Raw genomic sequence first — 16,838 nt, forward strand, 5'->3', positions numbered from 1 at the left:
TCATGACATTGAATAGCGTGGGACTTATCACGCTTCCCTGGGGAGTTCCGTTGTCCAGAGTATAGGTCTCGGAGAGTGCGTCACCTACTCTGGTTTTGATTTGTCTCCCCGTTAGGAAGTTTGAAATCCATCGTTACATGTGTCCTGTTGTGTCATATTTTCTGAATTTGGAGATTAGGCCTTTAGTCCAGACCATATCAAATGCTTTATAGAGGTCTAGAAATATCGCAATTAGGTTCCTATTTCTTTTCCGTTTGGAATTTAAGGCAAGTTTGACGCTGGCTTTAAGCCTAATTAGCTGGTAAATGGTGGATCGTTTGGTTCTAAATCCACTTTGGTTTTCGGCGAGTGGGTGGTTTTGTTCCAGGTGGTGTCTTAGTCGGTTGTTGATCATTGTTTCCATGACTTTGCAGATGGTACTAGTTCAGGACTTAACCGGTCGCGAAATCACCAGATGCATAGGCGACCTTATTTCTTTTCATCTGAGTTCAGTGAGAGAGAGCTTTTGAATTTGAATTTGGTACGGTGATAAAAAACCATTAAACAAATATGTAACCTAGACATTTGTTAGTTTGCTCTATCAGCTAATTCTCCAATGTGGCTGCCGCCTACCGTACACAGCTACACTATGGGCACCAGTCACCGCCATAATTATATTACTCACCCCAATGTGGCTGCCGCCTACCCTACACATATACACTATGGGCAGCCGTCGCCGCCAAAATTGCCGCCAAAATTATATCACTCAAATGATGTAGTGTAAAATCAAATGATTTAACCCACCAAAAGAAGCGATAAATCCAGATTCCAGATGATATGGTGTCACATGAAATGATTTAACGAACAAAACCGAATGATGAATTTAGATTCCAAATGACGTGGTATTAAATGAAGTGATGTAATGTGAAATGAAATGATTTAACCCAACAAGTAGAATGATGAATTCAGGTTCCCAGCGCTGTTGCTTGATATGAAATGATGTAGGACGAAATTAAATGATTGAACCCCCAAAAAATAAAATAATGAATTCAGATTTCAAATGACGTGATATTTAATGAAATACATAATATGAAATGAAATGATTTAAAGAACAAAACAAAATGATGATATCTGTTTTCAAATGACGTGGTATTACATAAACTGTTGTAGTCTAAGATAAAATGATTTAACTCAACATATTAAATCATTAGTTTAAAAACGTGACGCTAAACTTCGATTTCATATCGGAACAGTCAGAATTGAAATTCTCCATAACAGTTGTTCGGCAAAGTAGGGTTCAGGCTGACACCAATATTGGCGCCTAGATATCAAAGACGGAAAAAAATATTTAACCCTGATTGGTTACGCTAAATAAGGGGCGTATTTTGAACACGAAATTCCGTGGGCTTTAAATATTGCCCCCATCGAAAAATCTAATTAGTCTGCATTTTTCCTGCAAGGGTGAGACTATAAGAGGCTTCGAGAGAAAATTTGGAAGAAATTCTCTCGTAAAACATTTATTAAAAGGGCCGGATGTCTGGAAAGTCAACGAACACAATTCTGGCGCTATAAGCAAACAAAGCTTGAAGCACGAGGTATTTGAGTCAATTTCATATAATTTGGTGATATCAATATTATGACTTGCGTTAATTTATTTGCTTGTATTTATTTGCTTAAATTCGTAGATCAATTTTCTTGATATGAGTATAACTGTGGTTGTGTTCACCTGAATTCGTACAATAATCTTCTTTATATACGTTTGACGAATTTGTTGAAGCTGTCGTCTTGTTTGCATAGGGATTGGGTATTCTAAGATTTCATGAATTACTTTAGTTGGTATGAGTTACGAGAATCCGTTTGTATTCACCAATCTTAGATGATTTTACGTATGATAAAGATTTGAATGTGTGTATTCGCTGAAAATAGCATAGTTCATGCATATAATGAATATCAATCAGTCATTGGTGTAATTGACACGAGAATGGAACTGTTATGTCCCGTGTGCTGTTAATGTGAGTCAGAATCGAATAGCCATTAGAAAGTATATTAATCTTAAAAAACTACGTTTTTTATGGTCTGCCATCTTTAGCTGACCAGACAGCCTCAGTGTCTGAATTCCGATAGAACTACATGTGACCATAACGAGAGGGGAATAATGATCGATTCATAGTAGAATAACCGACAGAAAATTTTGGTTGCTTCTCTGTTTATTTTAAAGGAGGAATAGCTCCACTGACGTATACAGTGACGTATCCACTGACGTATTCTACTGATACAAGTATCTACGTGTCTACATGTTTATGTATCCACCTACCGATTATGTATGGAGGTTGGAGGAGAAAAACAAAAGAGCGGAAGGACTGAGAAAAACAACTACCGTGACGTTGGAGTGAACCGGAATGCACAGGTTATGAAGTTGTACAAGGTAATGACTTCGTTTGTTTACTCGATTCTACGATGAACCAATTCTATCATTTAAACAGATGGCTGTTTATATAAATTTATTTGTGCTTGAAATTCTGTGAATGATTTATTTAAAAAAGAAGTGCATCTTCCTAAAATAATGTGTTATCAAAAGTGTTTATGCAATTGATTAAATTGCTGTTTTCATATACCGGGGCTCGTGTCATTCTATTATATATATCTGCTCAGATATCTCAATCTTTTCCACCTTTAAGTTCCACATTTTATATTAATTTTTACTCGATCCCGGCAATAAAACTGATGGCGATCATCTCCTAGATAATCAGATCTGAATAAAGCGGACATCTTTTAAGTTGGCACAATCCGTCAATTAACCCACCCCCCGCAAGGCGGGCTAGAGATGAAATCTGTTTCTAGATGACGTGGTATTAAATAAAATGATGTGATCTAAAAATGAAATGATTTAATCCAACAAATGAAATAATGAATTTAGATTTCAAAATGATTTGGTATTAAATAAAATGGTCAGAATAACCGAATGGAATAATGCATTCAGATTCCAAATGACGTGGTATAAAACGAAATGTGGTGAAAGTAAATGGTCTGATCGGGAACGGCACTACATTGTAAGGTCAAACTCCATATCATCTAGCGTAAATCTAAACATGGGGGGGGGGGGCCGCTGTTATCCACGATTAATGGTGTCAGCACGCCTAGATTTACAATCTAGATAAGCATGTTCAACATTCGGTTGAGATTTTTGCGACGAAACTTGGACAGCCAAGGTGTTTCCGTGCCGATAATATAAATAAGACTTATACTTTCCAAAAGCATCAAGTGTTTTTGATCCACATTAATTGAATGTGCGTGTGTTCTTTAACATTTCTCCGCATTTCACTACGCGAGCTTACAATTAAAGATTCAAGAAACGTAGATCAATCAATTAAGGAGATTCCATTTTTTAAAATCTTATTTCATCAATAATAGTTACCGCGTTTGATAACCTGACGTAGCATCCACACTAAACTAGCAAGTTGTTTCTCCTTACATTACTGGATTACGTACATGTGCATTATTTGTCGAAGTAATATATATATAACTTCCTTTGTCGCCACCGAATAACAGTGTTTAGCGACATATTTATGTGGGGATTCTTTCTTTTCTTCTCTGTTTCAAAGAAATAATTACGATAATAATCAGTTGCATCTTTGGAGTGTTTAGTGACGAAATCCAACACAGATATGCTTGAATAAACCCAAATTTAACAATGAATTGTGAAAGTACAAAGGAAAGGCGTCATTAATAGATTTCATTAGGGTTTATATAAAAGACCCATAAAACCAGCATAGCGAGTTCTAAGTGAAAAGAAAACGTTAACCATTGGGATAAAGACAGTTACTCTCTCTCTCTCTCTCTCTCTCTCTCTCTCTCTCTCTCACACACACACACACACACATCGACATAGAACGATATATTATTATTATTTATATGGTAGCGTCTATCTTTTCAGTACTGGCCCAGTTTAAATCAACTAATAACAGGCCTGTCTCCAAAAATCTAATCCTGTCAGTTTCATATGCCTCCACAAATCAAGAAAACAGTGTATATATTGCCATATTTCTCATATGTTGGTCATTTATTGGTAAAAGTACATAAAGGGAAAAGTGCACTAGGCATTATATTGTCCTTGAGTTTATTTTAAAAGTGTATGATCAGTAAACGGTAATAATACTATTAGGCTAAATTATATTAGAAGTAACACTGATAGAGACTATTATCATTAGAATAGACATTTTGGGAAGTGAACATTAACATGGAAGTTTATTAAAGCATTTGTATCACAAATACGATCAAAATTGACATGAGCATTTGTGCAACAAGTTGAAGCAATTAGAATAATAATCTTATTATTATTTTTGCAATTTATCTTTCTGTCCATATCGCATCTTTTTTATCAGCCATAACTGTAGTCTTTTATCTCCGAATAAATCAAACCTAATACCAAAATAAAAACTTTGTATTTTTTATGAATGTCTAGTTCAACTGAAACAGGTAGTTAAATAATTTCATTCTTCAACAGTTATATATATATATGTGAAGATAGAACGTTCATAGTCATATCGGATTTGTTTAATTCATGACAAGAAAAAATTAGGAAGACAAAAATAGTTAGCAAAATTACAGAAACATGATGCTGGGGTGATACAGACAAGCATGATCGGTGCTATTTTTCGTCATAAAACATTCCACGGGAGGCAACTGTTTATTATTCACGTATCCATTTCTTTCGAAATCTATGACTAAGCACCGCCATCCACAACCGCAATTGTTAATATGTTTGTAATGGAGTGTGGGATGTTTCAAATGCACATAATTCCGACGATTCATTTCTATTTATATTTGCATAAAACACATTTTAAAAAAAATCAACGTGATATTTCAATTTAGTTTGTGAAAATGAAAGGGAATTATGTGAAAAGAGTTGAGATTGCTACAGCGTTTGGATAAATTTGATAGTTATTTAGAATCACATTACATACTTAAGGAATCTGCCAATTTCATTGTATAATGTCTGACACTTTGTACATATTTGTGTGTCCCCGTTCTGATGGTAAAAATTCTGATACATTGTTTCTTGGAACCACATATACATCGCAAAAGACGTGTATATTAGAGGTATTGTAAAGCAGATATTTATTGCCAAAACATTGTTAAAATAAATATGTCCCTGTTTTTATGGTAAAAATCATGTATCCCTGTTTTGTAGGTTTTAAAAGAATGTGTCTGTATGCAATTAATTTAATTTGAGTGTGACTTGGATTTCATTAAATAAGAAATTTACTATTTATGTTAATTTGGACAACTCTTTAAATTTACATATCATAAAAGGAAACCAATATCAAGTGTTTTTTAAAATATTTTATATTATTTTCAGTTGTTAGTTAGTCTGCAATAGATGAAAAAATATCTTTGGTATACCATTAGAACAGCTGTAAAAATGATGGCATAGAAAACGGGTGTATTTCATTAGTTTATGTGTCTACTATGTCAGAGTTTCTAAAATTGTCATGTATTCTTTTGGTTTTAAAATGCACATCCTTTGAAATTACAAAAATATAGGTACACCATTCAGTTGAGACCAACAAATTAGAAACTGGTAGGGATACCAACAATTTTAAAGACTGTTCATAAAGCCATTTAAAATAATCATTTGTGTCTGGAAAATACACGAATTAAGAAGGCCTTTTTTAGTAGCTTTATATGCATACAAACAATCATTATTAAGTCACAGACGCCTGCATCAATAGTGTTAGATCACTAAGTAGACTGATAACAAGAGGTATACAGCATTTACTACCAGTAGACTGATAACAAGAGGTATACAGCATTTACTACCAGTAGACTGATAACAAGAGGTATACAGCATTTACTACCAGTAGACTGATAACAAGAGGTATACAGCATTTACTACCAGTAGACTGGTAACAAGAGGTATACAGCATTTTCTACCAGTAGACTGATAACAAGAGGTATACAGCATTTACTACCAGTGGACTGATACCAAGAGGTATACAGCATTTACTACCAGTGGACTGATAACAAGAGGTATACAGCATTTACTACCAGTGGACTGATAACAAGAGGTATACAGCATTTACTACCTGCCAGTTGGAATTCATCAGGATCACAGAGTTGTATTGACAGCAAAGGGCCACTCAGCCTGGGTGTCATATTACCATGGCTAGAAACTATTCACATTCTTGGGGCCTGGTATAATATAGAACTCGACGTTATGCCCATGTACGTACGTCCAGTGATGTAAGATATATACAAAAAGTGTCGAGAAACGTGTTAGTTTATTGTCTATGCTAGGTCAGGTCATCAAATTGATAGATCTAGGTTTTTGTATGGGCTGCCGTCGCCGCCAAATTACATTAATCAAACGATGTAGTATGAAATCAAATGATTTAACCTAGCAAATGAAATGATAAATCCAGATTCCACATGATTTAACGAACAACACCGAATGAGGAATTTAGATTTTAAACGACGTGGTATTAAATGAAATGATGTAGTGTGAAATGAAATGATTTAACCCAACAAACGGAATGATGAATTCAGATTCCAAATGATGTTGTGTGATATGAAATGATGTAGCATGAAATGAAATGACTGAACCCCAAAAATGAAATAATGAATTCAGATTCCAAATGATATGTCGTTAAATGAAATGATCTGGTATTAAATAAAATGATTTAAAGAACAAAACAGATGATGATACCTGCTTCCAGATGACGTGCTATTAAATAAAATGATGTAGTCTAAAATGAAATGATTTAACTCAACAAATGAAATCATGAATTTAAATTCCAAATGATCTGGTATTAAATAAAATGATTTTAACAACAAAAGGGGTTGATGGATTCTGAATCCAAATGACGTATTATTAAATGAAATTACGTAGTCTGAAATGAAATGATTTAACCCAACAAATGAAATGATGAATTCAGATTCCAAATGATGTGGTAATAAATAGAATGATTTAAAGAACAAAACGGACTGATGAATTCTGCTTCCAAATGACGTAGTATTAAATGAAATTATGTTGTCTAAAATGAAATGATTTAACCCAAAAAATGAAATGATGTATTCAGAGTTAAAATGATCTTGCATTAGTTGAAATAGTCTGAAGAACAGAATGGAATGATCAACTCATATTCCAAATGGCGTGGTATTAAATGAAATGTATGGAAAGTAAATGGCCAGACTCGAAACAGCATTACAATTTAAGGTCAGAATGTAAATCATCTAGCGTAAATCCAAACAAACACAAGGAGGCGCTGTTAGAAAGATTGATAATCGGCAGGCATATTTACAGCATTCAGCTGAGATTTTTGCAGACGACAGTTGGACAGGAAAGCAAGGGTAAGTGTTTCTTTTTGTATGATATAAACAAGAACTATGTTTTCCAGTCAGCATAAAGTGACTTTATCCACATAATGAATGTGCGTGTATTTGTTTTTCAAGTTCTGCCCTGTACTGCGTGTGTTTCAAAGGCCTCAACAAAGCGAGATCAACCAAGTAAAGAGATTAAATCTGGATCTTATTTGATCAATATTAATTACCATGTTTAATGACCTTACGTAGCATACACGCTAAACCAAAAATGTGTTGCCCGTCACTTTTGGTATATTTTACATTACCGGCCCTACGTGCACACGCATTATTCGTCCAAGGTCTATATGTTATCAATTCTTCTTTTGCAGCCATTGAATCCAGTTTGCAGCGATATATTAGTGCTTTTTCTCTTTTTTTTCCTATATGATATCGAATATAATTTTTCTTAGAATACATTATTCACCACTCTTAGTGCACACCCCACTCTCCTTTCCAGACGTATTGAAAATGGGGGGGGGGGACTTAGTCATATATTTTTAAAGAAATTAATAAGTGAACAATAAACAGTTGCCTTATTTGGAGTGTTTTATGGCGAAGAAGAAGCACAGATCATGCTTGAATAAACCCATATTAAACTTTCTTTAAAACTCGCCCATCCCAAATTTTTAAAATTTTTTTTAAAAAAAACTTCTTTATTTTTATCTTGACAATGTATCACTCCCATCCTAGAACGAGCAATTGCTAGCCTTTATATATTGATACCCACATTTGTCTTTCTATTTATCAGGCTGCCAAACAAGAAGTCGTAATTTTGTAAACACTTTTTTTGTTTTTAAATTCAAACTTTCTTTAAACTCGCTCATCCCATTATTATTTTTTTTTTTTTGTCTTTTAAAAATTTTTTATGATGAAACTTACTTTTACCACTCCCGTCCTAGGACATGCAATTGAGCTAGCTACAAATAAATACCAAATAGTTGCTACTTAAATCGATGTATAGCAGGTCAGGTAAAATCTAGCATTAGTCCAGCAGTCAGCAGAAAGCAGAAAGCTCAAACTTGGACCGTTCTATGTCACAGAGAGAGAGAGATAGAGAGAGAGAAAGAGGGGATGAGGAGGAAGGGAGAAAGAGGGCGTTTTTACCCTAAGGGCTACATGGTATCAGTTACAAATCGTTGATGCTATTTTTATTTTAAATTCTGATAGAATCCATCGCCTTTCCTTGTTATTTTCATACATCATTTGCTAAATTTTGGGTTTATTCAAGCGTGATCTGTGCTTCGTCTTCGCCATAAAACACTCCAAAGGAGGAATCTGTTTATTGTTCACGTATTAATTTCTTTCAAACTATATGACTAAGCCTCCCCCTCCCCATTTTCAATATATTTGGAAAGGAGAGTGGGGTGTTTCAAATGCACTAAAAGTCACGAATCATGATTTCTAATAAAATTTTATTCGATCTCCCAAACGAAAACTAAAAGAAAAAAAAAACAGTAATATGTCAATGCAAACTAAATTAAATGGACGAAAAACGAAGAAATCTTGCATATAGAACTTGGACGAATAATGCATATGTACGTATGGCCGGTAACATGAGACATACAAAAAGTGGCGGGCAAAACATTGTTGGTTTAGTGTGTATGCTACGTTAGGTCATTAAACATGATAATTGCTATTGATCAAATAAGATGAAGATTTCATCTCCTTAGCTGATAGATCTAGCTGAGATGAAGCCTTGAAAACTCGCGCAGTACAAGGCAGATTAAAAAAAAATACACAGACATTCATTAATGTGGATAGTCACTTTATGCTGATTGGAAAACTTAGTTCTTGTTTATATCAAATGAGAAGAAACACTAGCCTTAGCTGTTAAATGTCGTCTGCAAAAGTCTCAGCTGAATGCTGTAAATACGCCTGCGTAGAAAACGGGTGTATTTCATTAGTTTATGTGTCTACTATGTCAGAGTTTCTAAAATTGTCATGTATTCTTTTGGTTTTAAAATGCACATCCTTTGAAATTACAAAACTACAGGTACACCATTCCATGAGACCAGCAAATTAGAAACTGGTAGGGATACCAACAATTTTAAAGACTGTTCATAAAGCCATTTAAAATAATCATTTGTGTCTGGAAAATACACGAATTAAGAAGGCCTTTTTTAGTAGCTTTATATGCATACAAACAATCATTATTAAGTCACAGACGCCTGCATCAATAGTGTTAGATCACTAAGTAGACTGATAACAAGAGGTATACAGCATTTACTACCAGTGGACTGATAACAAGAGGTATACAGCATTTACTACCAGTAGACTGATAACAAGAGGTATACAGCATTTACTACCAGTGGACTGATAACAAGAGGTATACAGCATTTACTACCAGTAGACTGATAACAAGAGGTATACAGCATTTACTACCAGTGGACTGATAACAAGAGGTATACAGCATTTACTACCAGCCAGTTGGAATTCATCAGGATCACAGAGTCGTATTGACAGCAAAGGGCCACTCAGCCTGGGTGTCATATTACCATGGCTAGAAACTATTCACATTCTTGGGGTCTGGTATAATATAGAACTCGACGTTATGCCCATGTACGTACGTCCAGTGATGTAAGATATATACAAAAAGTGTCGAGAAACTTGTTAGTTTATTGTCTGTGCTAGGTCAGGTCATCAAATATGGCAATTACTATTGATAAAAAAGATCAAGATTTTAATCTGTTTAATTGATTGATCTAGGTTTTTGTATGAAATCAAATGATTTAACCAGGCAAATGAAATGATAAATCAAGATTCCACATAATGTGGTGTCACATGAAATGATTTAACGAACAACACCGAATGATGAATTTATATTCTAAATGACGTGGTATTAAATGAAATGATGTTGTGTGAAATGAAATGATTTAACCCAACAAACGGAATGATGAATTCTGATTCCAAATGATGTTGTGTGATATGAAATGATGTACCATGAAATGAAATGATAGAACCCCAAAAATGAAATAATGAATTCAGATTCCAAATGATGTGGCGTTAAATGAAATGATCTGGTGTTAAATAAAATGATTTAAAGAACAAAACGGAATGATGATACCTGCTTCCAAATGACGTGCTATTAAATAAAATGATGTAGTCTAAAATGAAATGATTTAATTCAGCAATTGAAATCATGAATTTAAATTCCAAATGATCTGGTATTAAATAAAATGATTTTAACAACATAAAGGATTGATGGAATCTGAATCCAAATGACGTATTATTAAATGAAATTACGTAGTCTGAAATGAAATGATGAATTCAGATTCCAAATGATGTGGTAATAAATAAAATGATTTAAAGAACAAAACGGATAGATGAAATCTGCTTCCAAATGACGTAGTATTAAATGAAATTATGTTGTCTAAAATGAAATGATTTAACCCAAAAAATGAAATGATGTATTCAGAGTTAAAATGATCTTGCATTAGTTGAAATGATCTGAAGAACAGAATGGAATGATCAACTCATATTCCAAATGGCGTGGTATTAATGAACTGTATGGAAAGTAAATGGTCAGACTCGAAACAACATTACAATTTAAGGTCAAAATGTAAATCATCTAGCGTAAATCCAAACAAACACAATGAGGCGCTGGTAGCCAGATTGATCATCGGCAGGCGTATTTACAGCATTCAGCTGAGATTTTTGCAGACGACAGTTGGACAGGAAAGCAAGGGTAAGTGTTTCTTTTCGTATGATATAAACAAGAACTATGTTTTCCAATCAGCATAAAGTGACTTTATCCACGTAATGAATGTTCGTGTATTTGTTTTTCAAGTTCTGCCCTGTACTACTTGTTTCCAAGGCTTCAACAAAGCGAGATCTATCAACTAAAGAGATTAAATATGGATCTTATTTGATCAATATTAATTACCATATCCAATGACCTTACACGCTAAGCCAAAAATGTGTTGCCCGTCACTTTTGGTATATTTTACATTACCGGCCCTACGTGCACACGCATTATTCGTCCAAGGTCTATATGTTATCAATTCTTCATTTGCAGCCATTGAATCCAGTTTGCAGCGATATATTAGTGCTTTTTCTCTTTTTTTTTTCTATATGATATCGAATATAATTTTTCTAAGAATACATTATTCACCACTCTTAGTGCACACCCCACTCTCCTTTCCAGACGTATTGAAAATGGAAAGAAATTAATAAAAGAAGAATAAACAGTTGCCTTATTTGGAGTGTTTTGTGGCGAATAAGAAGCACAGATCATGCTTGAATAAATTAAAATTTAGCAAAGGATATATGAAAAAAAAAACAAGGAAAGGCGATGGATTCTATCAGAATTTAAAACAAAAAAAAAAAACCAGCATCAACGATTTGTAAGTGATACCACATAGCCCTTAGGGTAAAAACGCTCTCTCTCTCTCTCTCTCTCTCTCTCTCTCTGCCATAGAATGGTCTAAGCTTGTACTTTCTGCTTTCTGCTGACTGCTGGACCAATGTCCCAGCTGCAAAACAAGAGGTCGAGATTTCGAAACTCGCGCCGGCATCCCAATTTTTTGTACACCGTTTTGGTATTTTTATGTTCAAACTTTCTTTAAAACTCGCCCATCCCGAATTAATTTTTTTTAAAAAATCTTTTTTATTTTTATCTTGCTAGCCTTTATATATTGATACCCACATTTGTCTTTCTATGTATCAGGCTGCCAAACAAGAAGTCGTAATTTTTAAACACTTTTTTAATATTTTTAAATCCAAACTTTCTTTAAACTCGCTCATCCCATTATTGTGTTTTGTCTTTTAAAAAAAAATTATGATGAAACTTACTTTTTTCACTCCCGTCCGAGGACATGCAATTGAGCTAGCTACAAATAAATACCAAATAGTTGCTACTTAAATCGATGGATAGCAAGTCAGGTAAAATCTAGCATTGGTCCAGCAGTCAGCAGAAAGCTCAAGCTTGGACCGTTCTGTCACACAGAGAGAGAGAGAGAGAGAGAGAGAGAGAAAGAGAGAAAGAGAGGGGGAGGAAGGTAGAACGAGAGCGTTTTTACCCTAAGGCTACATGGCATCACTTACAAATCGTTGATGCTATTTTCATTTTAAATTCTGATAGAATCCATCGCCTTTCCTTGTTATTTTCATACATCATTTGCTAAATTTTGGGTTTATTCAAGCGTGATCCGTGCTTCTTCTTCGCCATAAAACACTCCAAAGGAGGAATCTGTTTATTGTTCATGTATTAATTTCTTTCAAACTATATGACTAAGCCCCCCCCCCCATTTTGAATATGTTTGGAAAGGAGAGTGGGGTGTTTCAAACGCAATATAAGTCACGAATCTTGATTTCTAAAAATAAAAATATATTCTATCTCCCAGACGAAAACTAAAGAAAAACAAACAGTAATATGTCAATGCAAACTAAATTAAATGGAGGAAAAACGAAGAAATCTTACATATAGAACTTGCACGAATAATGCCTATGTACGTATAGCCGGTAACATAAGACATACAATAAGTGGCGAGCAAAACATTGTTGGTTTAGTGTGTATGCTACGTTAGGTCATTAAACATGATAATTACTATTGATCAAATAAGATGAAGATTTCATCTCCTTAGCTGATCTAGCTGAGCTGAAGCCTTGAAAACTCGCGCAGTACAAGGCAGGTTAAAAAAAAAATACACAGACACATTCATTAATGTGGATAGTCACTTTATGCTGATTGGAAAACTTAGTTCTTGTTTATATCAAATGAGAAGAAACACTAGCCTTAGCTGCTAAATGTCGTCTGCAAACGTCTCAGCCGAATGCTGTAAATACGCCTGCGACTATAAGTCTGGCTAACAGCGGCCCCCCCCCCCGGTGTTTGTTTGGATTTATGCTAGATGATTTACATTTTGACCTTAAATGGTAATGCTGTTTCGAATCAGACCGTTTATTTTCCATACGTTTCATTTAATACCACGCCATTGGAATATGAGTTGATCATTCCATTCTGTTCTTCAGACCATTTCAACTTATGCCAGATCATTTGGACTCTGAATACATCATTTCATTTTTTGGGTTAAATCATTTCATTTTAGACAACATAATTTCATTTAATACTACGTCATTTGGAAGCAGATTCTATCAATCCGTTTTTTTTAAAATCATTTTATTTAATACCACATTATTTGGAACCTGAATTCATCATTTCATCTGTTGTGTTTCATTTATTAAAACGTCATTTGGATTCAGAATCCAATTGTTTAAATTATTATTATTCTATTTAATTCTAGATCATTTGGAATATAAATTCATGATTTCATTTGTTGTTTTAAATTATTTCATGTTAGACTACATCATTTCATTTAATAGCACGTCATTTGGAAGCAGATATCATCATTCCGTTTTGTTCTTTAAATCATTTTATTTAATACCAGATCATTTCAATTAAAGCCAGATCATTTGGAACCTGAATTCATTGTTTCATTTTTGGTGTTCAGTCATTTCATTTCATGGTACATCATTTCATATCACACAACATCATTTGAAATCTGAATTCATCATTCCGTTTGTTTGGTTAAATCATTTCATTTCACACAACATCATGTCATTTAATACCACGTCATTTGGAATCTAAATTCATCATTCGGTGTTGTTCGTTAATCATTTCATGTGACACCACATCATTTGGAATCTGGATTTATCATTTAATTTGCTGGGTTAAATCATTTGATTTCATACTACATCATTTGATTAATGTAATTTTGGCAGCGACGGCTGCCCATATTTTTGGAAACCTTTCAAGCTCACGCAGTACAAGGTGGAGAAATGTTAAAGAACACACGCACATTCGTTAATGAGGATCAAATCACTTGATGCTGATTGGACAACATAGTTCTTGTTTATATCATCGGAACGGAAACACCTTGGCTGTCCAAGTTTGTTCTTCAAAACTCTCAACCGAATGATTAACATACTTCTCAGAATTATAAATTTGGGCTTGCTGATACCATACATCATGGATAACAGCCTCCCCCCCCCACCCCGTGTATGTTTGGATTTACGCTAGACGATTTGCAGTTTGACTTTACAGTGTAGTGTTCTTCCCAGTCAGACCGTTCACTTTCCATACATTTCATTTAATGCCAGGTCGTTTGGAATCTGAATGCATTATTCCATTCGGTTCTTCAGACCATTTTATTCAATAACAAATCATTTGGAATCTAAATTCAGCATTTCACGTTTTGGATTAAATCATTTCATTTTAGACTGCATCATTTTATATAATGCCACGTCATTTGAAAACAGATTCCATCATTCCATTTTCTTCTTTAAATCCTTTTATTTAATATCACGTCATTTTGAATCGGAATTCATCATTTCATTCATTGGTTTAAATCATTTAATTTCATGTTATGTGAATTCAAATTAATAAAACTTCAGACATAATACCCCCACATTCCCCATTTTTCCATATAATTTTACGCAGTGTCACGTAATATATTAAAAACTTAACAAATGAACTGTTACTCTATAAATATAACATATTAATCAAACTAAACGATGCAGTAAAGACTTGACACCGTAAATAAATTTAATATATAGCTATTGACTTTACAAACATTACGAATCACATATATCAAAATATATTTTAAAATTAGTTTAAGAATATTATTTCATAATATTAACACTTCATACAGTTTAGAGACAATGAGCAACATTCATCAAATATCATTCATGCAATATTGTACTACATGAAACATTTTCCTTCATTCCTATTTTTGTTAAATACCAGCATATATGTGAGAATGTCAAAATCCGAAGACAGTTCGAAGGACTCGGAAAAAGTGACGTTCAGGCAGGTATACAAAGATGTCATATATTTTCAATGTTCTAAGGCGGCGTATCCAGTAAGATTCCTTTTCTTGGATGACAAAGAAGCTGTACAGAAGCCTAGGAGCAGAACACTTCTCCTCCCATGGCCACACTTTCAGTGATATAACACTTATTGCAATTGCTCACAACCCAACATGGAGTTCCAAAACCAGGAAAAGAAAGGAATCCTACTGGATACGCCGCCTTAGAACATTGAAACCATGTGGTTTAAAACAAGAAGACTAGAACAAGACAGACATTCACAAATAAAATCACCTTTCTGCTGCCGGCATGCTCTCTTTTCAATAATTCTCTAAATTTGCTTATTAGTCACCCAATCCGGGATATAATTTGTGCTTACATAAATTTACAAAAAATAATAGATGACGCTATGACTCATCGATTTCCAGGTCAATATAAATTATATTTCAGCATCAGCAGCAAGTCATAGTCATGTAAAATTTGACAAAGACAACGGATTGTCTGTTTTATTTGTTTGTTTTGTCTATTTTTTTGTTTGTTGTGTATTTGCCTTAAAAAAGACCCATAAAGAGTCGAAAGCGCTTAGGCTAGCTAGATACTAGTTTTGCACTGTTCGTAGTCAGTTTACTACATTATATATATATATATATATAATGACAAGTAAGCACAGTACTAACTATATTGAGTTGATTTTGAATATGCAGTGATATTACAAAGAGTAACACTTAAGAAAGATAAATCCTTTAATACTAAAATAAACATGAAGTTCAGCAAAGATAAAATGTAACAAGCAAAGATGTTAAAACTTTGAAGATTGTTTTAAAATAAAATATATTAAATATAGAAAATACACAATACTTAAAATACAGAGCCAAAATTAGCTTTATAATCTACATACCCCCCCCCCCCCGGTTGAAGATATTCTCTGGTTGTATGTCATCAAAAAGTTTATAAAGTCGCATTAAAGAACTTATAACTGTCTCACAATGTTGAAATCAAATCTGAGAAGAATGTGTCCATACATATGAAATGTGTATGGGACATAAGTACAGACAGAAAGATAGACGATCAACTTACTTTGCTAGAGTCAGCACAGAATACAGGATCAGTCCCACGCTGACTGCAAAATTCTTCTTTGCCATCTTAATAACTCGACTCTGGGCTTCAAACAGTTTCTGCTCTGGCAGCCGTAGCTTTTATACAGATTTAGCTTTTACGAGATACGGGTTTATTTTCCTTTCATTGTTTATCTGGGTCAAATTTATTAGCAAGGAGAGGCTGCATACAACATTCCAGCCGGTATTGCTCTGGCAAAAAGATAAGTGCAATTGTAGTTTTCTACGTTCAATCATCAAATGGTCATAATATATTCACTGCTTCTTCCCTTCTCGTTCCAGACAAATGATACTTTTATTTGCTATATATTCAACACGGCAGCTCACCATCTACCATGCTGGACTAGTGATGAATGCTTGTTCTAATCCGTCCAGTCCCAGGCCAATTCAGCTCACTGGTTTGTGAAGCACATTCTCTAGATATTACTTTTCCTGTGTTGATGTGCCATTAAACAACAATCAACCAAACTTTTTAACGTACTCAATTAAACTCTTAATAATCAGTTCAACTACACATGTTAACCATATCCTAATACTCAATTAATCATGTTAATCATCTAGTACTCAGTTAAACAT

At 34.0% G+C, this 16,838-nt stretch overlaps 1 protein-coding gene across 1 annotated transcript in view; it reads right to left on the minus strand.

The window, feature by feature from the left end:
* The window catches only part of LOC149801054 (complement C3-like), a 351,345-nt gene extending 334,962 nt beyond the window's left edge, over nucleotides 1-16,383 (minus strand). Inside the window, exon 1 of the mRNA XM_089955088.1 lies at nucleotides 16,225-16,383. Coding sequence (XP_089811214.1) covers nucleotides 16,225-16,289 — 65 coding nt within the window. The 5' untranslated portion in view covers nucleotides 16,290-16,383. The remainder of the gene's footprint in view (nucleotides 1-16,224) is intronic.
* Nucleotides 16,384-16,838: the final 455 nt, after the last annotated feature.

The sequence above is a fragment of the Sinohyriopsis cumingii genome, chromosome 4 (assembly GCF_028554795.1).
Source record: "Sinohyriopsis cumingii isolate HCF-2022 chromosome 4, ASM2855479v2, whole genome shotgun sequence".
In the NCBI taxonomy this organism is placed as follows: domain Eukaryota; kingdom Metazoa; phylum Mollusca; class Bivalvia; order Unionida; family Unionidae; genus Sinohyriopsis; species Sinohyriopsis cumingii.